The sequence below is a fragment of the Lingula anatina genome, chromosome 2 (assembly GCF_051362555.1).
Source record: "Lingula anatina isolate TDL-2025a chromosome 2, LinAna3.0, whole genome shotgun sequence".
In the NCBI taxonomy this organism is placed as follows: Eukaryota; Metazoa; Brachiopoda; class Lingulata; order Lingulida; family Lingulidae; genus Lingula; species Lingula anatina.
The window spans coordinates 4,169,451-4,192,886 of NC_141768.1; the positions used below are offsets into that span (position 1 = coordinate 4,169,451).

The 23,436-nt window shown below is 35.4% G+C and overlaps 3 protein-coding genes across 8 annotated transcripts; 2 read left to right on the forward strand and 1 right to left on the reverse strand.

Annotated features, from left to right (window-relative positions):
* Positions 1-919: 919 nt before the first annotated feature.
* Positions 920-7,913, forward strand: LOC106180801 (uncharacterized). Its single transcript, XM_013564934.2, has 6 exons — positions 920-1,196; positions 2,126-3,357; positions 3,701-3,787; positions 4,034-4,195; positions 4,487-4,534; positions 4,807-7,913. Exons 2-6 carry the CDS (start codon positions 2,151-2,153, stop codon positions 7,197-7,199), a joined length of 3,897 nt encoding a protein of 1,298 aa, XP_013420388.2. The 5' UTR covers positions 920-1,196; positions 2,126-2,150; the 3' UTR covers positions 7,200-7,913.
* Positions 7,324-14,892, reverse strand: LOC106180842 (DNA polymerase eta). The gene is made up of 11 exons (XM_013564988.2): positions 14,767-14,892; positions 14,140-14,277; positions 13,691-13,825; positions 13,220-13,437; positions 12,681-12,844; positions 12,237-12,340; positions 11,809-11,928; positions 11,275-11,398; positions 10,981-11,046; positions 10,232-10,404; positions 7,324-9,920 (listed from the first exon to the last, which is right to left on the reverse strand). The coding sequence occupies exons 2-11, from the start codon at positions 14,262-14,264 to the stop codon at positions 9,035-9,037; spliced, it is 2,115 nt and encodes a 704-aa protein (XP_013420442.2). The 5' UTR covers positions 14,265-14,277; positions 14,767-14,892; the 3' UTR covers positions 7,324-9,034.
* LOC106180843 (putative FERM domain-containing protein FRMD8P1) lies at positions 14,818-22,147 on the forward strand. Of its 6 annotated transcripts, none has more exons than XM_013564990.2 (13): positions 14,818-14,881; positions 15,728-15,944; positions 18,039-18,113; positions 18,495-18,662; positions 18,895-18,996; positions 19,122-19,180; positions 19,470-19,636; positions 19,942-20,139; positions 20,460-20,595; positions 20,827-20,988; positions 21,302-21,461; positions 21,658-21,738; positions 21,992-22,147. In XM_013564990.2, exons 2-13 carry the CDS (start codon positions 15,788-15,790, stop codon positions 22,027-22,029), a joined length of 1,503 nt encoding a protein of 500 aa, XP_013420444.2. In that variant the 5' UTR covers positions 14,818-14,881; positions 15,728-15,787; the 3' UTR covers positions 22,030-22,147. The 6 variants fall into 6 exon arrangements, with proteins under 6 accessions (XP_013420444.2, XP_086861670.1, XP_013420446.2 ...); XM_087005544.1 differs by having other exon boundaries at positions 14,827-14,881; positions 15,728-15,848; XM_013564992.2 differs by lacking the exon at positions 14,818-14,881 and adding an exon at positions 14,901-15,006.
* Positions 22,148-23,436: the final 1,289 nt, after the last annotated feature.

The window sequence follows — 23,436 nt, forward strand, 5'->3', positions numbered from 1 at the left end:
TACATCGCATATATATATGCGCCATGTCGGTAGCAAATTTCCTGTATTGCCAAACAGCGACTTGACGTTTAATGCCCCGTTCAAATGCTGTGTACCGTAAACACTCATTCTCAGTATATTGGTCCATTTAACTTTTTAAAAATGTTAAATAAAAGTATGCCAGCAGAAGATCTGTCCAAAATGAACTTAACTAACAGGAGTCTAGCAATATACAAATGAAACAATAATTACTAGCTTTATCTGTTCTCATAAACAGCATAAGCGGACTAAATTTAATACCTCAATTATTTTCGCTCGCAGAACCATCTCACCTTCTCCAATCGATCTAGTTCATTTTTACATTTTTAAGTAGAAAATATGCAACTTGTCAGGTAGCGAGTATGGTTTCTAACGATTCAGGAAATGTCTTGAATGTTTATTTCAAATAACTCAATAAATAGCTATAGTTTGCGGCTACTAACATGTGTCGCAGGATTTTTAAAAATTGAAAAACATTTGTTACGTTTTTATTTTGGCGCATGTCATTATTTTAGGTGCTTGATTTTTTTTTTTTTTTTTTTTTTTTTTTTTTTTTTGGTAATATTACAGCCATTAATAAAATCATCAATTTAGTTTTATCCATTGTTAGCAAGAGAATATGATAACAGGTCACAGTCAATTGTTTAGACGGAGCACGGCAAAACTGCATTCTCATAGAAACTAGAAAGTATTTGAAGAAATGCCATTTAGAAAGGCATTGTGGAAAATATACTTGAGGTTGAGGGCAAAATGTGTCCGTCAAATAAATGTGCGTCTCGTAAAACCCTCAGCGCGGGCACTGTTTGTTGGTATTAAGAACGTGTGAGTATTGTCCCAAAGGGCTATTTTTACAACTTTTGTTGCCAAAATTGGCCTAACCTTCGTTCCTTAAATAAGCAAATCAAATTCATATAGGAGATTGGGAGAAAAGTCTGCTAAAAAGCGGGATCGAAATCCGTTTCATCCAGTATTTGTCAATGTACCATTACTAGTGACGCTTGGGAGGGGAACAAACAGGAAGTATATAACAGTCAACCCAATCCGCCAACCAAAACATATGACCCACTTAGACGGCGAAGACGTCCCAGGCAAGAGGAATGTCTCTAGTCGTGTCTCTTGTATATTTTAGCTCCTTCTGGTTTTAAATTGTGTCACCAAAGTCACAGGTCTGACTACAGGTAATTATGGTCACACAGAAAACTTTTAATGATGTTTTTGTTACTAGATGAACACTCTTGTCTTAAAACTGCAAAGTGAAAGTTGTGACGTCAAAATACATTGTACACAAACTAGTACGTGTAAGTAATCGAGAATGGGACCCCATTTTATCCTAGTAAATAAACTAGTATATGAATATACATAATAACAAACAGAGGCGGATCCAGAATTATTTGTTGGGGGGGGGGGGGGTCCGTGGGTTCGGGGCCTGCTTAAGGGCCCGGAAAACTTTTGGTATTTTAAAAGGCGAACGGTGCCATTTGGTACGGTTTAGAACTATGATTCAACTAGTCAAAATTCTAATTTCAAGAGGGGACCATTGGTGTGACTTTTTTCAGAAATCGAAGGGGGGTCAGGACCCCTGACCCCCCCCCCCCCCATAAAAAAATCCGCCACTGACAAAGATATATTGCAGAGACACCCATCCCTAGCTTCTAAATCACTTCTCAATCATTGAGTTGGCTTTTTTATCTTAATTCAAGTGCTTTGTAGTACATGTATGGTGCAAGTAACATAGGATTTTTTACTACATATAATATTTGGCAACAAAATTTCTCTTTGATACTACAGTAATGTTGTGTTTAAAAGTTTACTCACATTAAAATATATCTAACAGCAAGATGTTAACACAATGTGTTGATTGGAAGACTGCAAAACATGTTATATATGTATATATAGCCAAGTACAATGTATATGTAGGTTATCATACTAGTAAACATACAGTACTGCTGTACTTAGCAGTACTGATTCCAGTACTCCCACATAAAATAAACTTACTACCAGGTACTTTAAAGTCATGTAAAAACCAACAGTTTACCTTTTGATTTTGGATAAGAATTCTGTGCATACCAGTATATGATACATCAGATTGTCATGATTTTCTCTTCAGATTCATTTTGAAAACATTACAGTGCATGTACTTCACAATGGAAGAAAAAAAAGAAAAAATGGAAGAAGGAGCAGCAAAACCGACAAAAATCAGTATAAACAGCACTAAAACATTTAAAAGAGATGTAAAAGATATCTTCCTCTTGAAGAAAAAGAAACAAGCAAACACTCCAGAAATTCAGAAACTGAAGCATTTTCCTGAAGCAGATTTATACAAAGTCATCTATTATGTTGCAAATGAAATTGCTGTTTGCTACGGGTGCCAGATTGGATCTTTGACCACTGACTCTGATGTTCACTCTTTGGCAGAATTTGCCGTCTTCTGCATGCTTGAAACACTAAGAAGTGAAGAAGACCCCTTTAATAGGAACCGCATGTTGTTGTCTATTCTGGAGAGAAATGATTTGTCAGTTCTGAAAAGGAATCATGGGTTTGAGGATAGAGAGGTGCTTACTGCATCAGGCAAAACATGGCGTCTGTCTGAAATCTTCAGAGAACCAGGTATTTGTATGCCAGTTGTGGAGAAAGGAAAAGGAGACATCAAAATGATGTTATATCAAGGAACAGCAGGTGAAGAGAAATATGGCTATAGATTTCCACTCACTGTGTGGGATGAGGATCAACAGAAGTTTGCTGTATGTGACAGCGATCAGCAGTATATGGACAGCTGTGACCAGAGAGAAGATGATAAACACTCTCTACTGTCAACTCAGAGCCTACCAACATTGGTCCTCTATAACTCGGACCTTTTCCTAGAGTACATTCAGAAAGCTGCATCTGAAAAGAAAAAGATGACTTTTGGTGATTTTGTGAACGGAAAAGCCAAAGAGCCCTACTTGTTCATTGTGCTGCGGCCTGTTGATGGTTTTTCATCTACCACTATGCCATTCCTTGAGACTATGACACAATGCGACTTTTCAAATACCGATTTGTCTTTCCTGAGGTTTTCAAAGATCACAAAAGAAATAAAGGGCTGTAGTTTCTCAAGTGGAAATTTAAGCAATACAGATATGTCAGGTGTTGTCATAACAATGTCAGATTTCAATTACGCAAATCTTTCATTTGCTTCTTTGATTGGCAGCAACTTAAGAAACTCAGAAAATACATGGAAAGACACAGTCTTTTGGTATACAGACCTCAGTAATGCAAAGCTTTCAGAAGAATTAGGACATGTGTTGAAAAAGGGGGATGATACAAATTTGGAAGGCTCTTCCATATTATCCCATCCTTCAGGTAAAAAAACTAAAAAATTACACGTTAATATTGATAATGACATGAAGTCAAGACAAGATGAAGTTAAAAATCGTATTTATTGGAAGTACTTTGCTCATTGTCCATTATCACTGTTATATGTGTTCTAATAGTTTTGTTCATGTGCATAATGTGGCACAATTCTAAGGTAATTCTTTGTGTGAATACAGCAAAATAGCCAACTAATTTTTACTGTTTATAATTATACACATTTCAGAAGACTGACTTGAAGTACTGGTATTGATAGCATATGAAAATACAGTTGTAACTGAAATTTAGATTTAAAAATTGGAATAACAGTTTGATCGCAGTTTTCCCTTTTCAGAGGAGATGGCTACTAAAAGTAAAACAGTTCATGAAGATGATCCCACAACAGCAGTCAAATCACGTAGAGAAGGAGCAGAAGCTGTTGGTAATACATATTTAAAATTTTGAAAAGTTGTGTGAAGTTGATTTAAAAACCAAAACCAAAATAAACATTAACTTTAAGAAAATAAACATTAATTGTTATTTACTTGCATTATTTGATTAAGAACTTCGTAGTAGTTGAAATTGCGAGTGTGCCCCTGTACATTTAACATTAGAGTTCATACAATTTTCTCAAATGCTATAACAAGCAATTTTGAATGATGTTATCATTTAATTATGTTTTATCAAGAGAAAGACTTCCAAGATGTCCAGTCTAAGAAAGGAGCTTCCCAGTTACCTGAGAGTGAGGAAGAGTCTTCAGATGACAGTGAAGAAGATCCTGATACAGTGGACAGTTTCCAGGAGTCTGGTGGCACTTACGCAGTTTTTCTACCCATGGAGCCTGACAGAGGTACTGGTCTACATATTTATAACTGCATGAATATGATGACTAAATGGTTAAACTGGATGATATCATATTGTAGATGATGCATGTAATAATTCTTGGATTGGAGCCACATCTTATTAATCTTTGTAGTTGACAGTTCCTTAACCTTATGTGAATGTGAGTGTGTTGTCTATGTTATTACATCATACGTCACATTCCAAATGGAACCAAGTTTGTAAGATAAAAGCTCTATGAAGGTGTGTTGGACTTTTTCATCCATGCTAGCAGACCTGTATTGTGCATTATGTTTTCTAGGGAAGATGCAAACACCTTTGAGTGAACTTAGTGAAGACAATTCTCAGCGTAAGTTTAACTAATTCCATGATAATTAGTCAATAGAGATAAATTTTCATTGCCTTTGACTGGTAAATTACCAATCATGCAGAATACAGAATTTCAAAGATTTTAATAAAGAATAAAGGGTCAACGAAGAATGTTCCAATACCGTACATCCAAGCAGTTGAAAAACAGAGCAACAGTTTTGTTCAAAGTGATCTATGTGTAACAGAAGATAGGAGGTATAATGAGAAAAATATGGCAGAACAAATGAATAGTATTATATAACATTGTTTCAGAGATCAGACAAGAAGCAGACCAGCTAAATGCAGCAATGGCAGGGTCAGGGGACGTCAACTTTGTGTATGCCTGGGCGGCATGCGATGCCAGAGACCACCATAATGTATTCCTGGTAGTCTATGTTCGTAGCCTGGAAGAAAATTGTTGCTTGTTTTTGAAACAGAAGCTGGAGGAAATGAAATGTGCCAAGTACAAAATATGGCAGTTCAACAAACCAATTAGATCCAAGTTTCCTAGGTGCCACAATATGGAACCAGTTCCACCTAATTGGGTTAGTAAAATGTGGAAGACTTTATATGAACATTCCATGAAGTTATTCCAAGAGCACAGTAATATTTCTTATATGACTGCCAGTAAATTTGAAATTGATCGAAATGGTCATTGTCACAGAAAAGATTGTGTTGTAGTGTACGTTAGGGACAAAGGTTACATTCCAGCCAATGAAAGAAGTTTTCCAAAAAGATTGCCCAACGGTATATCTGTGGATGTCAGAGAAGGTTATTACTGCCCATTAATGGACCACGAAGAAGGGGCTGGGACCACTCTTGGTTGGGCTGGGGCTCCTAGAAGGGTGGCAAGAGCTGGGGCTGCTGGGGAAGGGACTGGGTCTCCAACAGAAAGTGCTGGTGCCCTAGAAGAAACGGCAAGGAACCGTAGTGGAGATGGTGCTCCTGGTGTGGAAGCGGGAGGTTCTGGGGGCAGGGATGGGGCTGCTGGGGAAGCAACTGGGTCTTCAGTAGAAAGCACTAGACCTGGAGGAGTAACAGGGGCCATGAGAGGAGGTGGTGCTCCAAATGTGGAAAACAGAGGTATTAGGAGCAGAGGTTGGGCTCATGGGGAAAAAATTGAATTTCTAAGAGCAGCAGTTAGGGGTTTTGGAGGAGAGACTAGAGGTGAATTTAAACAGCATTTAACTATAGGTTGTGGTATCAGCAGGCACAATGACCATTACTATGGCACAGGGACACTGGGAATGTTTGTCAAAGATAAGCTGACCAAGGAGATTGGTCTGCTTACTGCTGCTCACACTCTGATCGCTCAAACACAGATGGTTATTCCTGTGCCGGAGGAAATTGATCCACTAGCACTCCCAATGGAAGGAAGTATGTATCCTAGTGACAGAAGTTTTACAGCGCAAGTGTCTGATGAACAGACTGAAGAAGCCAGTGGGGAGGGTACTAATTCTCCAAGTTCTGTACCTACAACCACCCCTCCAGAGAGTGCCAATGCCTCCCCAGATTTAAGGCCATCCCCTGTTGTTGCACCTGTACAGCCATCCCATCAGATTTCACCCTTCACTTCCTTGCCAGCAGGTTCAAGACCGGCAACATTTTCGACTGGCAAAGAACCACTAATGTTACCTGAAGCTTCTGGCTACACATCATGTCCTGATGCAGTGATTCGTTCTCAGTCTCACAGTCCAGTGGCACGGACTTGTGTAGCTGAAACAAATCAATCTATCTCAAAAATGGCAAATGTGTCATCCACTTCCAGACCACAAAACATAACGACTTCTACTTTAGACTCATTACGACATAGGACCCCATCTGAAAGTGCTGTGCCTCAGGATATGCCACCCACCCTGGTCCCCAATCCCCAAATATCCCCTCTTAACCTACGGGGTCCACAATTCCGCATGCAGGGGAGCTCTGAAGAATTACCAGCAGAAACATTTGTGGTACAGCCGTCAGAGGGGGAGGTCAGCTGGCTGCGTTGGTCTTCAGATGGGAATGAAAGATATGATGTGGAAAAAAGAAAATGTGCTGAAGTTAAAAGCCCACGGATGTATTGTTATGGGGTCAGTCAAAGTAGAAATTGCGATTTTTTGCTAAAATTGTACCATCAGAGAGATCAGCCTGGTCCTGTTCCAGTGGGTATTGATGCCGTTTTTGCTTCAATTTTGAAACCACGCCAGCCAGAAAATTCTTCATTCTTGCAAGGTAAAGTGTCCTTTGATGAACCCAATATCCTCAATTTGGATAATATTGTAGAGATTTTAAATGGTGAATGGGAAGCTGAACCATGTATAAGAAAAGAATTAGATGGTACATTCAGTTTGGAGGTCTTCAAATATGGGTATAGGACACAACTCACAAGGGGTAAATTGAATTTTGTTGGTGGAATTCCCTCAGTCATTTCCAGGTATGGTTGTAGTTCAAATGCCAACATCTTACCAAACCAAATGGAAGTTCAGTTATTTGATCAGTCACCAGCATTTGCAGACCATGGCGACTCCGGTGCCATCGTTTTCACAATTTTGAAACAATCTCTGTATGTAGTGGGAATGGTGATAGGAAGGATTGGTGAAAAAATTGTAGTGACACCAATAGAACCTATCTTTGAAAAATTAGGGCTTGAATTTTTGGAAAAGCAGGATTACCCAACAGCTTGAAATACATGAACTGGTTGTGATAGGATTTGAAAACTTGCAGAAACATAATTGTAAATATTGTATTTTTTTATTTATATAACTATATGTATAACATGCAGGAGAAGAAAAAATAAAGGCACAAGTCAGTCATTATTTTTATTTTTTATTACCGACTGGAACGTACAGGAAACTTGAAGAAAAAACTGAAAACTGATAAATCTCCAGCACTCACAAATTATGGTGTAATATTAAAAGTTTCATAAGTGTTTCCTGCTCATGTAATGTTGTCACCACAATTGTTACAACAGCATTTCTTTCTACAGATTCAATTGCTTTCAGAGACAAATAATAAATGGGCAAAAACTATCAAACAGAATCATGTGTACACATGTAAATTAACTTAGAAACCATTCCCACAGACATTTAGATTGATCTATCCCCCTGGGGAGTCTCACTAGATTGCTGTCAGCTTACCCGGCTTAAATGTCTGTGCCTCCTACTAAAAGCTGTAAGGGGATAATTAACTTTAGTGTGTGCTCGGCTCCCAGAAGCTGACAGCAATTTAGCATGAACCCCCAGGGAGTCGAGTTGATCCAGATGGATCGATCCAAATCTGTGGCAACCCAGTCTTAGAAAAATATAAAAGGTGTCCTGTCCAGGAAATTCATGCTTAGTATTTTCGTTGAATAAAATTTACTTCCCTCTCACAAGTCATTGCTTGACGCATCTAAATATACACTTGGATTCAATGTCTTATACCTCATTCAAGCATTGTATGAGAACCAACCAGCCACTATCAGAACAGAAGAATGTGAATCCAAGACTATGAATATAGAAAGAGTCCAGCAAGGCTGCATCTAACCAGCGTCCCTTTTGACCTATACAGTGCACAGATCCTACAAAATAATCAGCAAAACTCGACCTCTGCTATGCAGATGATATCACACTCACAGCAAACAATAAAAATGACTTTCAAACTCTCACAAAGACAGTGACGGATGAAAGTAAAGATGCAGGTCTTTGGCTGAACATCAAGAAAAAATTCCTAGCCATACTGATGGCAGCTGCAGGCCAAAGATATTGAAGAACATACAACGAGGGCGAAGAGCAATGGCAGACATGACAAGAATTTGGAGGGATCGTGCTGTATCAGCAAGGACCAAATAACACCCAGTGAGAAGAATAGTGTTCTCAACAGTCTTGTATGATGCGGAGACTTGGACCACCAACCCCCGACAAGTGCAAGAATTTTCAAGCTTTTGAAATTTGGTGCTGGAGAGTGGTGTGAAAAATTTTATGGATGAAACACATCAGAAATGCAGAAATCTTGAACAAAAAGGGTATTCACAATGGATGGTCAAGTTACCAACATGGAGCCAATTTCCTTTTGTCAAGTTGCCAGAGTTATCACAGATGGAAAAAAATGCTGATAAAGGAGAGAAATGTTTCCCTATTGTGACTTCCCATCAGAATTCCCATTTTTAAACTAGTATACATAGTATATGCTTTCATAATAACAAAGGAAAATGTCAAAAAAATGACAAAAATTCAACCTTTGCTTCCATAATAATTTTCATGTAAAAGTATATATTAGAATATAAATTTGATCACTGATATGATAAATTTCAAATAACATTTTTACAAAACAATCAAAATCTTTGACTGCATTAAAGTTTTACTAATTAAAATACAGTAACTCACAAAAACTGCATATACAAAGTTTACCAATGTCTTTTTTAACATAAATAAATATATACATTTTAGAAATCTTACAAGTAACTAAAGTAATATCAATACTCAGACAAAACATGACTGCTATACATAATGTACTTTCACCAGAAATTCTACAACACACTTCAAGATTTAGAAAAATAATGATGTAGGGTATTATAAACTGATGTTTTGCTTTTCTTAGGATTATGTCTCCCGGGCTGATTATCAGATTTTCTCTTTGCTGCAGAGGATGGAAAACCAGTGGCATTGGTGGAGGCACTTGCACCGTTACACTGTTTCTGTAACTCCAATGCAAAGTGATAGTCCAGGTGTTCAGGTAGCTCCCAAGCCGAGATTTTCCTACCACATTTCTCACATGTTTGCATGTCCAATTCGTCCACTGCACTTGTGGAAGGATTGCCAGGCAATGGGCCTGTGGTCATTTTCTGGACTGACCCTATGTGGTCATTTAATAGCAAAGAAGCTCCCTCTTTGATTTCAAAGTTGTATTCCCGTTGTTCTCTCTCTGCACAATTAACTTTAATATTAGCATTTCCATTCAACTTTTCGTAAGTTCCTTGACAAGTTCGTGCATTGGTCAATACTTTACTAAATGCTGAATCATTTTGCACTTTATCACAGTCTACTTCTAATACTTCACATACTGCAGAGCCATGATCCCCATCTAGTGCTTCCAGAGAACAGTCAACTTTATCATATTTTGATTCAAAATCCTTTTGAATCAATTTGGAGTTTCTGTGTGATTCATTCAGAGGCAATTTGGTTACTTTGCTTTTGAAGAAACTTTCAATTCCCCCTCTAATTTTCACAGGAGACTTACTTGCACTAGGACTGGAATCATTGTTGACAACAGTTGCACTTATTTTGGACCCTTTTTTACTTTTAGATAAAGGCTTTTGTTTACTTTTGCTGTCACTGACAAGGAATTGCTTGATGGTGGGGTTAGCAGTATTGGACATTTCATCAAATTTCCCTGCAGACATACCAAGGCATATGATGGCCGGAACCCTATTAAAAATTATATAAATGTTAGTTACTCATCTTAATAAATGGCTGAAACAAAGATCATGGTGGTCAATATTCTGACAAAAGTGTTGAACATTTTAATTTTTCACTGCAATATTTTTCATTTAATTTTATAAGAATACAATGCCAGCTAGAGGAACCAAAAATAAACTATTAAAACTCGAGAATTTTGCCTCATGGAAAAACTAAAATATCCTGCAGTTTTAGTATTTAAGATTTTTTTAATCATTATGAGAATTAAATATTGTAAGCAGAATTCAAATCAGTCATAATTGAAAATGACACAATATTACCATGCAGACTGATGAGGACCAGCAGTGTTGAACTTCTGTAGCAAAGAGAAAGCATCATCACAAATCTTCTTCCTTTCATATTTCACAATCGCACAAGAGCGTGATGACGACACTGGATTGGGGTTGCTAAGGTAGCGCACACTTACATTTAAGTGTTTAGCAACTCTGTTGTTCTAGAAACAAATGTATTTAATACAGATCTACAAACATGTATTTCATGTTAACTCCATGCATGGCCTGGTAAGATTTACCTTTAGGAACAATTCACCTTGCTTTTAGGAATTAACCAAAAAAACAGTTGGACAGGACTGTCCACTACCAGAGACAAATTTTGTGAGATTTAAATTTTAAGACGCAAACCTTCATGCCAGTCACCATCTTTGCAAACCAAGAGCACATATCCTAACTTTATTGCCCTTGACTAAAAAGTAATGTTTCTACTGTCAAATCAGAAAACGAACAAAGTTACGTTCTAATAAGTGAAGATTTCCCCAATTACATGCAGACTTGTGTTATATTTAATATCACCAATCTTCAGAGAAATACATTAAGAGACAGTATGTGCGTGTCTGTGTGCATGCGAGCATGCGTGTACCTGTGTATGTGCATGAGAACCCCACCACATATACAGGATGGCATTATGAATGTACTTGTTTATCACTTGTACTTGTTTACAATCAATCATCACATAATTCTGTGTTACATAAGAGAATTATCTGTCAAAAGAAATTTTGCCAGACTTTACATACCACTTCTTTGTCTTTGATCAAACGTTCTTCCAACTCTCCAGAAAGTTGATCCAACCAATACCTTACCTAGAAAGATTTAAAATCTGTACGTTTCAATTTTATCTAACTGGGAGCTGATTTCCGTCTGCTTTAACTACAAATGCAATCATTTCATTTTGAGAAATATGAAAATATTTTTAATCAATTCTTTTATTTCATTTTGAGAAATATGATAATATTTCAAATCAATTCTCTTGCAAAACATCCACTAAGTATTATCAGACTTTTCACCGAAAACAGACAAGTTGCACTTACTTTTTCCCTGGTGTCAAGGCAGTTCTTTCCAGTGAAATTCTTACTACATCCAATAGACTTTGCCAGTTGTCTGGCTGACACTGCTTCATGTTCTTCCCCTCTACACACAGCAAACAGCCAAGATCTAAATAAACATTATTACAGTAGGTAAAAAAGGGTTTAAAAGAAATGAACTAACACCATTTTTATTCTCAAATTCTACTATGATATGCATAAGTTTATCACCAAATGGAAGTTCCAACTTGAACTGTGAATTCACCACTTTTGACATTTAAATGCAATTTCAAAGGAGGTCATTTTATATGTGCATCTACTCTAATACTGTTCATCAATCTTCATAGAGAATTTATGCATAATATTATCAAGTATTTGCTAACATTTGCTTGTATATTTTCCAAGTGTTCCATAAGCCAAGTCTTTGAAAACAAATAAAAAACATTTTCTTTAATCCTTTAATATAAAATTACCTTTCATGAAAATACTGTCTTCCCACATATCCAATATATCATCACTGCACCATTCTGTTATACATACCCAGCTTTTTCTCCAAAATAGTTCTGCAGCTGTTGTTCAGAATATTTACAGATGTCTGCCACATTTTCAACTCCCAGTTTTAGAATGACTTCCTCCCCAAACTTCCCACCAAAACCTCTCCTACAGAAAACAATTATGATACTTTTAATTCATTCCCTTGGTTCTACTCATCTTACATGCAATCACAGTATCTGTATAACTCATGTAAATTGTTTTAACAGTTGCAGATGTGCAGATAACCAATTTATCTAAAAATGCCATCCAATGTCTTGAGTAAAACCTGTCATTAATTATATAACCATTACTTAATTACCATTCTTTAGTTCTAATATGCTATAAAGGAAGAACCTTTGCTTGTTCAACACAATTTTCTTTTTTTTTTTTCTAATGTAATAGTCAAATTTAAAATTCAACATGATCCAACTTACAGCTTAGTAACCTTCAAAGTAGTAAACATTTTATGAACTGATGAATGAGGAAGAACTGTCTGCTTGTTAGGCTTATGTACGCCACAGGAAAACTTTGCTAGCATCTGAAAAATATTTATAAATGAAGATATGATAGTCAAGTTACCAAAGTAGGCATATTGTGATCTAGTCCAAAAGAAGCCATTTTTAAAAAACCTTGTGTTACTCCTTGTCCCCTCTTGCTAGGCCTAGGTCAATCAAAAACTAAGGTTGCTTTATGGCCAAGGTAACTTTTATCCAGATGATGCATGTGTCAAGCACTTATGCCAAAAATTGTGATCAAGTCAAATAAAACTGAAATATCTTAGTGAAAACGACATCTAAGAAATGGAGAAAAAACACTCAGCTTACAACTAGTTTTCAAAAGGAAAATTATTTGTTATAATGTAATAACTTGTTCTTCACCTTATTGTGAGCAATACCAGCTGAACACCTGAACCCAGTTTCCTTGTACACAGCAGCCCTCATCTCCTCTGCTATGACAGCCCCCACAGCCAGCCTCAGGTCCTGGTCACTGACAGCGTCATAACATGTGGACAGCCAGTCCTTAACTCCTTGCTCACGGAGATCTGAGGAGGAAAATGGATAGTCAAACAGCCACAGCTTATCAACTTTGAAAAATAAATTATTGCACTTGTTTTCACCTCTGAATGAGACCTGCATCAAAAACTACATTATAAAAAGTATATGCATTTGTAAATGTCAAAATGATAGGTCACATTTAACATGTAACGCAGACTTCAGATTGCTGCTTATTTTACACAATTTTACCATATATTCTAAAACTTCTGACGAGTACGAATCATGGATAGGAACACAGGAAAATTCTACCCATCCCTAAGCCTTCACTGAAATTCCCTTGCAAGAAACAAAACAAATAAAAAAATTAGCACTTTTTTTTAAACAGAAATCCTCAAAAAAATTTTAAAATCTACGAAAGATACCTAAGCCATCTTGTGTCTTCTGGCTATCTTCACCCTCCCATCCTACAACATAAGTGTTCTGGAGTTGACTTGCAAGTATCCTGGTGTTCCCTATTTCATTTAGCCTCTCCTCAACTTCTGCAGTGAGGTCAAGATATGCCTCGTCAATACTGGCCCTCTCTACACATTTACAGAACTTGGACAAAGTTGCAATCACTTCTGCTCCTGCTTCTCTGAATCTGGGAAGAGCAGTGATAAACAGATAGAATTTTCTTTATTTAAGTTCTGTTGACTGACATCTTTTGTTGATTTTATCCTGGCAATAAATATACTCAAGAAAAAAATGAAATAATTTCTACACTTCAACTAAACAACAATTACGAGAAAGTGACTATAAATTAATTTTGTAATCAACCAGTCTTTCTGATACAAGAATCTTCAACTTTTAAATTATAATAATGCCTACATTTTTAAATCTCAATAACAACTCACTTAGTAAGATCAGCCTTCCCTCTTACTTCTGGCACTCGACAGAGAACAATATCTGGACATTTTTTCTTGGCCTCATCTCCTCTCATCTGCCTGGTTACACCACAGGCTCTGGCTTCATAACCCACGGCAATTATACTGTAAAACAAACTCTTAACTCGTGAGCATTGACATCTATCAACTTAGTATAAAAATGATTTTACTTCTTACTTATCAAAGACATGCGATGCAACTCAATGACACAAAGTGAGATTTTTTTCTTAAAATTTGTTACAAAGTGAAAGAGAATATTTCGCACAAAGAAAGGTGTGTAACATGTGTCATTCCACTTCATTTACTAAATTACTACAAAAATCTTCACAATCTTTAAAGATCAGTAAACCAAATACTTCTTGCTTATGCACACATGCCACTGATCAAACTATTTAGCATTATGTCAAGCAATCACTCACCCTCCTCCTTTCCATGCATTATACTGTACTACAGCACATGGTTTTCCTTTCAGTGCTGGGTTAAGTCTCTGTTCCACTTGTACATAGAAACAGTCCATATCCACCAAAGCTATAACTCTGTCCATGGTCTTCTGAATTCTGAAAAAAAAAGGACACAAAACTTCTGTTTATAAAAATAAGCTTTAAAAGACATTAATACCAATCATTAATACCTCCCCCCCCCCCCCAGTATTACCCTCCAACACAGCCAGTATATATCAGAACCGTCAACAGGAGTGCTAATGAATGGATTTTTGTGCTACTCCATAATAGGTTGCATATGAGGTGAGTAGGTTAATCAATGTCTCTGCTACTCAAATTAGTCTGGGAATTTATTAATTATCAATATTTTTGGTTAAACTATTAAACTTTCAAGTTCTTAGACTTGTGAGACTATTTATGTGATCAATACCCGTTACAGGTAAGGCCATCATTCTATGGCCAGTTCTTGCGTTGGCGTTGCATAATCTCACTAGTAAACTCAATGACATTGTTAGCTCATTCCCAGAGTGTTCTATCTACAGAAATCTAAATACATGGAAAAATATGTGCATATAACGTCTTATCAGTGAAAAATACATCCCTTACCCCTTCAGGTATCATTAAATGTTTAATCCGACTGATTCATCTCTTCCCTCAATTTTTTAGGTAAACCATTTCTGATCTTCTTTTACTGAAGAGCTAATAAGGTGAAGGTCACTTGGTAGGTAAACGATCATTTTTTGATAAAAAAAAATATGCAGATTTTCCAAGCACTAGACAAGTTTTTGTGCTTCTGAAGTATTTTAATTTTTTCTCGGTTTAAGGAAGGCGACAGCTGTGGCACAGGTGTACCATCTAATATCTGCTGATAACTCAATTTACTTTTGTTTCAAACCACCCAAAACGGTGCAGGAAGCGATGTTTGTTTACAGAGGCGTTAAGTTATTATGTTAAGTAGCTGTGCAAAGTGAAACTAGGATGCAGATCATGCAGTTGTGTTGATTCGTGCCCGGTGCATTAGTGCGCCCCTTATCTCTGTTTGCGTAAGCAGTGAGATATGATAGCGACTGTTCATACCTGATTCCACAGCATTTAGATTAGACCTACAGTAGTGGGTTACATGTACATGTACAGCGTACTGATATCGGATCTACTGGACTGGTATTAGAAGTGTATACACAGCAATGTTGTCCCGCGTCATTTTATAGGGCGCGGGTTACATGTTTTTTATGTGCTGAAACTTTATTATCTTTACATACAGTACAACATAATGGCAAGTATCGGTGTTTGTGGCAGCCAATTGAGCTTAATGTTGTTTGATCTAATCCAAACTGAAATATGTGAAGTTGACGTCCATGGCATGATAACTTAGCTTGAAGTTTAGTTTTCTCCAGTTATTTAAACATAAATCCAGTATCAGAACCTCCACTATTTACCCTTGTTTATTTATTCTTGATTATTTTCGGCTTATAGAATATATTATCAGTTTATCTTATTATAAAATTTAAAAACTGATAAAATATTCTCTTGTCGCACAACTAAAAAAATGTTACATTTATGATTTAAGGAAAATTTTAAGAAAAAAACGGGTGACCAAGACCCAGAAGAAGAGGTCCACTTGCTGACCATGGAAGACCACCCAGGGGACAGTGGCCAAACAGCTGCAAGCAAGGAACAGGAATTGCAAGGTAGCACTCATATAGACACAGAAGATAGTGTCAAGATTCCTCCCCCTCCTGAGTTTGAAAGAAGGCGAAGTCAGCGTGAACGCGGTTCATTTAAAGGTGACAATTATGGGTAGAACACATCTGCTGCAGATATTTGCTTGTTTACAACATTAGGCTTTGTTCCAGAGCAGCATTTTTGTTTTGCATTGCATTATATCTGAGTGAGGGTTGACCTTCCTTCAAATTGTGTGTAACATTCTTAGTATTTTTTTGTTTTTGTTTTTGCTGTACTGATGTGTTATATGCAGTAGAGATGTACAATCAAGAGATTACTAACATTTTAAAAGCTTTTAACATCAACAAGGGAAGGAAAAAATTTACTTACTGGTATGCATATTTCTTGCTTTCAACTAAATCCACTAAAATGAACATTTTAAAAGCTTCAGTTATGGATTAGTTAATATCTGTTTTGCTATTAACCTTTTATTTGAAATCTCCAGTAACATAATTGCATGTAAAATATTTGCTTATGTAAGAACATATTTAATGCATTATTTAATGTTAAACACTCAACTTGCTCTCGTTTTTCTGAAAAGGTATGAATACTTCTGTAATCTGTGCTCTTCTCTGCCTTTCTGCTTGTTATATATAATCTATTCACTGTTAATTTACAGTTTTCTATTTTTTCCTTACAGATTAAGGTTGCATTTCATTAGTTAATGAATTTTTTTTTTATATCTGATATGTATGTTCTGCACATTTTTTCACGCATTCTATCTTAATTCTTTTTAATGAAAGTCTCAAAGACGGCATTAAATGGATAAATTTACATTACATATAACAAGGTATATATCATTTCTAGTGTAAATTAAACTGTATTTGCATGAGACATGTTATTCTATATTAATTACTGATAATGGGTTTAATATAATTAAATCTGGTCATGATTTAAAAAGTAAAATTCTAGAAGTAATTTTTATTTGAACTAGTTTTTACTACTAGTACAGATCTGCTTGTGAACATCATCAAATGTTAGAACTGCACAAATATTGACAAGCTGTGGCAGTATAACTATGTTGTTATGTTTACACAGTTATTCACCTTGATGTTTACTCATACAGCACACACAGTTTAATATTTTATTTGGGCTATAATTGACTTGTGCATGTATGCATTTATTGCTCTAATTGGCGACCCTGGAACCCACAGATTTTGAGATGTATAAGACACTCCAAGGCATGTCATATTTATCACCAATTATGTAGTAGACATTGGTAGTAGTACATGATATTGAAACAGTAATTTTTCATTTCAAAGTAAGCTTTCTCCATCTTTTTACAGCCAGTAGGAAGCTACATGTAACATGGGCAGGCTTGGAACAAGGTGTATATATGAGCTTTGTACTGTAAGGTGGATGTTGTAGTATTGTTGAGATGTGTTCTGCACCAAGTTTGTCAAAATTGGACATGAGTTGACTTAAACTGATTTCACATATATTTTAAAGTCATTGAATCCACGTGGACTTATAATTTACATAATTGTTGTTTTTTTAATGTATGATTTGATTTGATTTTATTTCAATACATACAAGAAGTACTATTTCATTTTTACATTTTTCTTCGTCTGCAATAGTGAAGGGGATGCTGGAAATATTAATATTGTCATTTAGGTAACATCTTAGCTTTGGAATAAGTACCCCTTGAAAAAATACTAGAGTATGTAAAATATTAGATATGTTGATGATGTATATTTGTTGATGTGTGCACATCCATATTTTATGCTTTTATGACTATATTTCTGTTGATTTTACTATAAAGTACAGACTGCTTCAATTGAAATGGGTTTGCTTTGATTATTGAAACAACATATGTACATTTCAGAATGATCTGATGCTCAAAGAACCAGCTATTACTCTCTGTCACAATTATATATTTTCTAAAAGCCTGCTGTATCTTTGCATCTGTTCATTTGTTTGATAAACTGCAATTTCTGTAAGAAAAATGAAATATCAGACAAGACTAACTTTATACATGTATAGATTTATTCTGGACAAAGATTATCGATATTTTAATTCTTTCTGACTTATTCTATAGATTTTAAATAATTACACCACATATAAATTACTAGTCAGAATAAAATTACTACAAAATCAATACTGTAAACAGTGATAATTTTTTATGGCTTCAGTTAAATTTTTTGTTTTCTTTTCAGATGATAAAACGTCTACACCTCAGAAGACGAGACCGCCACCTCTTGCAGCCCCTCAAATATCTCTCTCACCAAAGGGTAAGTTTCTTAGATATTTGGCTGGGGATATTTCCTGGTGGCATTGATTCACTGTTCTCTTGTTTTTATGACTCATTAAAGTGATTGTGCGTAATGATGACAGTACAAATTTTTTTTTCGGTTCATGTCATGAGATTTACTATCCTTATCAGGCAAAAGATAAGCTGTGTACAAGGAAGTGTGGTAATCATTGTCAGAAAATGAAGAAAACATATGCATAATTTAAAACAAGGCGCCAGTAATCTTTTTTGTTGTTGTTTCATTAAATGTAGGTCGGTAAGAAGTGATATCAAGTAGGATATAGATGGGAAATGTTCTACTTATGAAGCAAAGGATCTCAGTCAAATTTATTTAATTTTTGTAAAATTTATGTAATTCCAGCCATGGATATCTGTGTCTTCCTCCCAGACATGACTGGGATACAGATGACTCTGGAAGATGGCAAGAATGCTACAGCTAGTGAAATATTTGAACTGGTGAAAGAGGAGCTTGAACTTCCTGCATCTTCGGCCTCTATATTTTCACTTTGGCTGACATCTCCTTTACTTGGTCAGTGCTATAAGGAACACTGAGTATTGTATAGGCATAAACCTTGAAAATAATTTAATGTTTTATACCTGTTTTAAATTATATATGCATTGCTGTTTTTTTCTCTACACAGTCAGATTTATGTAATGGAATTAGTGTTTTATATCATAGCTCATTATACATCTCTTGGTACCTATGATACAGACATAGTACATTTACAGCAAAAAAAATTACACCTTTTGCACCCTTTCAGAAGTTCAACTGAAACCTCACCATAGCCCATTCAAGTTAACTATGCAGTGGGATGAATTTTTGAGGAAATATACAGTGGAAACAGAAGATGAAATATTAAGAGGTGACTCTTAAAAAGAAAAATATTTTGTCATTGAAAGTTTTTGGTATTTTACAAAGTTTTTTTTTCAATTTACTTGATATTTTCGTGAGTGAATGAGTGGTATTTAATAATGATTATCTTTGCAGATGAACCATCTTTGGTTTTCCAGAGAAGTGTGTACTGTTCCAGAGCAAGAGAGGAGATGGTAAGCTTAGTTGTCTATTGATATTTTAACTCTGACTGTGTTGTGAGGCTGGGAGAATATGCCAAATAAATTTGTTGATTGAACTTTTCTGTATCTCCACAATTGAATATGTTTAAGATAAGTACATTGGAAAAGTATTTCTCTATGCATTGCAGAGTGTTTAATGATATCCATACTCTAGATAAGATATGATTAATAAGATAAACATTCATTTTAGGTCTCAAACAACACAAGATTAATGATGAATTTTAAAAGTGAGTCACGCAAATGTAATTTTATTTTCTTCCAGGAGGCAGATCCCAAAGTGCTGCACCTGCTCTACCAAGAAGCAGTGCGTAATGTTGTAGAAGGCAGATATCCATGTGAAGAAGAAGTATATCTGAGATTAGCTGGACTGCAGGCATTAGAAACAATGGGAGCGTATAACCCAGAGACTCACACTGAAGATATTTATGAGTACGTTACACTTTTCAGAAAGATATTTGGAAACAAGATATTATTATAGCATACTTATCAACACTGAATGCACTTCACAAAACATTTTGGCAGATATGCAAACAACATGTTGTTTTTGCCTGCATTTCCATTAGAGCAATTAACTGAGTTAAACAAGCATCCTTCTTTATAAGCGCTTCACGGCATGTAAGGTAATTAAGATTTTTTTCTTTATTGGTGCAGCATTACTTGACACACAAATATCCTTTTTATTATTGTTAAAATATAATACTTGTACCTTTTAATCATTATTTTATTTTTCGTAGAAAAGAGCTTCATCAATATTTCCCAGATTATGTGATATCTCATGGACAAAAGAAACTGTCCCGGCTGTTCTCAAGCACAAAGCACCCTTTGGTGTACAGGTTAGTGCACAGTCACCAGGAGTTCTCTCAAAAGAAAAGAGAATCCATGGACATCTACAGAGAATACATGCAGATATGTTGGCAGTTCCCATTTTATGGGTGAGTGTAGACTGTAACATGTACTAAGCAAAGTAACCGCCTCTCTCTCTCTCTTTGTTATGAATTATGAAATGGTTCAACTTTTTAGTTCTTTTAACTGGTCTTTTTTGTCAGCTAGCATAACTTTATATCATCAAGAAGCAACGTAACATGTTATAGAATTAAATTTTAAAGGAAGCAAATAGATTCTGCTGAGAAGCTTATATATGTGCACTTTTTTGGAGAACATTTTGTGTCAATATATGTGGAATTCGACACTCAAATCCATCACAGCTTCCTAATATAAATTCTTCACCAATGCTATCCCTGTGTTGTTTCAGGAGTGCTTATTTCCATGGTCAGATAGAGAAGCCTGCAGGTGTGCTGGCAAAGATTGGCATACAGCGCAACCCTGACACTGAAATTACTGTAGCTGTGAACAGAGAGGGGATATTTGTCATAGATTCAAGCAAGGCAGTAAGTGACAGAATATGCAAGGCTTTGTAGTTAGGCTTTGTTTTTGTGAAATGATGTTTATGTCTGAAACACTGAGGTACAAATAGGATATACGAAAGATAAAGGACTATACTGCTCAAAATTTGATGGATGCCTACAATTGTCCAGTAGCTGTAGTTGATCCTAAGGGATTTTACTGAAGAGTTCTTATGGTTTTTATGCAGATTCATCTTGATAGTCATTCATTTACAGAGTTTAATACTTGGTCTACCTTATGAAGACTTGTCTTGGGAGTATGCGGAGTCGGGATCAGCCAAAGACAACCCAAACTGTCAACCATGTTTGTTCCTGCAGTTTGAGGCCACAGAAAATAACACGACGGTCACAAAATTATTACAAATCTTCTCTAAGGAGGTAAAATGTGCACATTTTTAGTTATGATATTTTTGAGTACCTGGCTGTGAAACAAGTTTCAGATTTTGATGTAACTATAGAAAAATTCATATAATATTATTTATTTATCACCATTTTATAACATTAATATGCCTATGTGAAAAGATATAAAATTTATATTTATGTATATTTTTATTTTCTTCTCCTGTTTGGACTGGTGGCACTGTTTTCTGTATAGCTGGTTGACTAATCCCTGTGTTAAGATTAACTTTTTTTATGGAAAACAAGACAATTTAGACAAACAATGGAATTTTCATTTGTTTTTGGATTTTAGGCCAAACTGATGGATGCCCTGATAGAGACTTGTGTAGCAATCCTTCAGGAGACAGAAGTTGAACCTGCCATATTAAAGGAAGAACATGCTCAAGCCCAGGCAACTCCAGACAATGCAGACCTGGACTGTGTAGATGCACCATTGCCAAAGGAAAAAAGGGGTGAGATTTGATTTAACATAATAATGACACATGAATCACAGTAGTGCAATAAATTTTCCCACTTCAAGTAAGTGAATAATTTTCACATTTTATTATTTATCATATTGTAAAATTATATCAACTGATGGTTATCACTTCTCCCTAGAATATATGACTTAGGATAAAAAGGCCCAATGTTTATTATCTTTTTTTTCAGGGCAGCTATTTAAAAGTCTTCAGTCAGGACAACTTTGTAATAAGATGGACAAATTATGCCTTGCCACATTCAGTGTAGAAGGTATGCAACTTTATAGTTTAATGAGATAATAATTGGGTTAACTCTCTATTCTTCCCATCCCTTCAGTGGTCAGGAGGGTGAATTTGTTCTTGAAGCTTTTCATAATAATAGAAATTTAGTTTTTAATTTACTTAAAAGTTAAAAGCTCAAAAATGTGTCTTTTTAATCCATGAGGCACAGAACATAAATTTTATTGAAGAAATAAATTTTGTGTCCTTTCTTTATTAGTTCTGTAATTGTTTATGTTTTACAGGTGAATGCATTGATAAAGGTAATGTAAGGACGCCCTAGGAACTAGAACCATGCAGTCACTGGGAGGTTGAATCAATTTCTGAAACTTAAATGACCAAAGATAATGCAAAATTGTAGTTACAAAACCATGGATTATAAATCCCTGTAAAAAAAGAAAGACCAGTCTTTTGCACTATTATAGTAAAAAGATCATAGATTATGCAGTTGTGTAGAGGAAAAAATACCTTAGATTGTGTAATATAATTTGAAAAAAAAAATGTCATAGAGCGAGCTATGTTGAAAAAAATCAAGGTCATCTGTCACCCACAGAAGGTCAACCCATCTATTGAATATAAGATGGTGCTCAAACCTTTTTTCTGTACTATGAAGGCACCAGGTGTTGGTGTCCCAGGTATTTTGACTATGTTTTCATTTTAGTTTTATCATCACTATTATTCTCATCACTTAAGTCTAGGGTGATATGCTGTTATACAGACCGAAGAAGAGATATCAATTGAGGTTATCATTTTATAAAGATCTGCAAAACTACACTTTAACTAAAATAAAAAGTTGAAAATTATTTTATTATTTTAATATCTGAATGTCAGTTATCTCCGAGATAACACCAAAAGTTGCAATATAACTTTCATTTGACATTATTGTTGTCTGGTCAGTGGTCACACACACTGGTCAATATTATGTTTGGTGATGACTTCATTGGTCAATTTGATGTTTTATCAGACAAATTCATGGATATAAGATATGCCTACTATTATGTACAGATATATTATAATATATTTAAAATACCTTAAGCCAAGTTTCCTCTCTTTATGAGACTTAGTAAAACTGGTTTCCTGCTTAAGTGTCTGCCATTTACTTAAAGCAGATAGCAAATGAGTACACATCACTATAAGTGTTGTTTTGACATCAGTTGAGGCAATGATGTATCATTGTGTAAGTAAAATGTGTCCAGGATTTTTTTGCAACTTTGTCCACTTAGTCATTGTCAAATATACAAAGAATCTTTCTGCATTTGATTTGATATTTGTCTTTGCAGCTCAGAATGGAAAAAAATTTAAAAACCATGGTCTACAGCTACCTTTGACCACCAAAGCATTGCAGTTTATCAGACACATAGCACTATCTAGTTAAAATGTTCCCCTTGAATGGTGCAATTGGGTTTCAGTTTATTAATAGACACTCCTTATATAGGTGTATGTAATATATTTGTAAAGATGTTCATTTTGATACCATATACTAGTACCTAACCATTTTTTTTTCATTAAATAAAAAATTGAAACAAATTTTACCATTTTCTAGTTATCCATTTATAGATACATAAGTTGCAAGAGTAAATAACCTGTAGCATATATGAATACACTATAAATAAACTATAAGAACCAGTTTCTCTTGCAACTTAAATCCACATGCCAATATTTGAAACTAGAAATGCATTCAGAGAGGGTA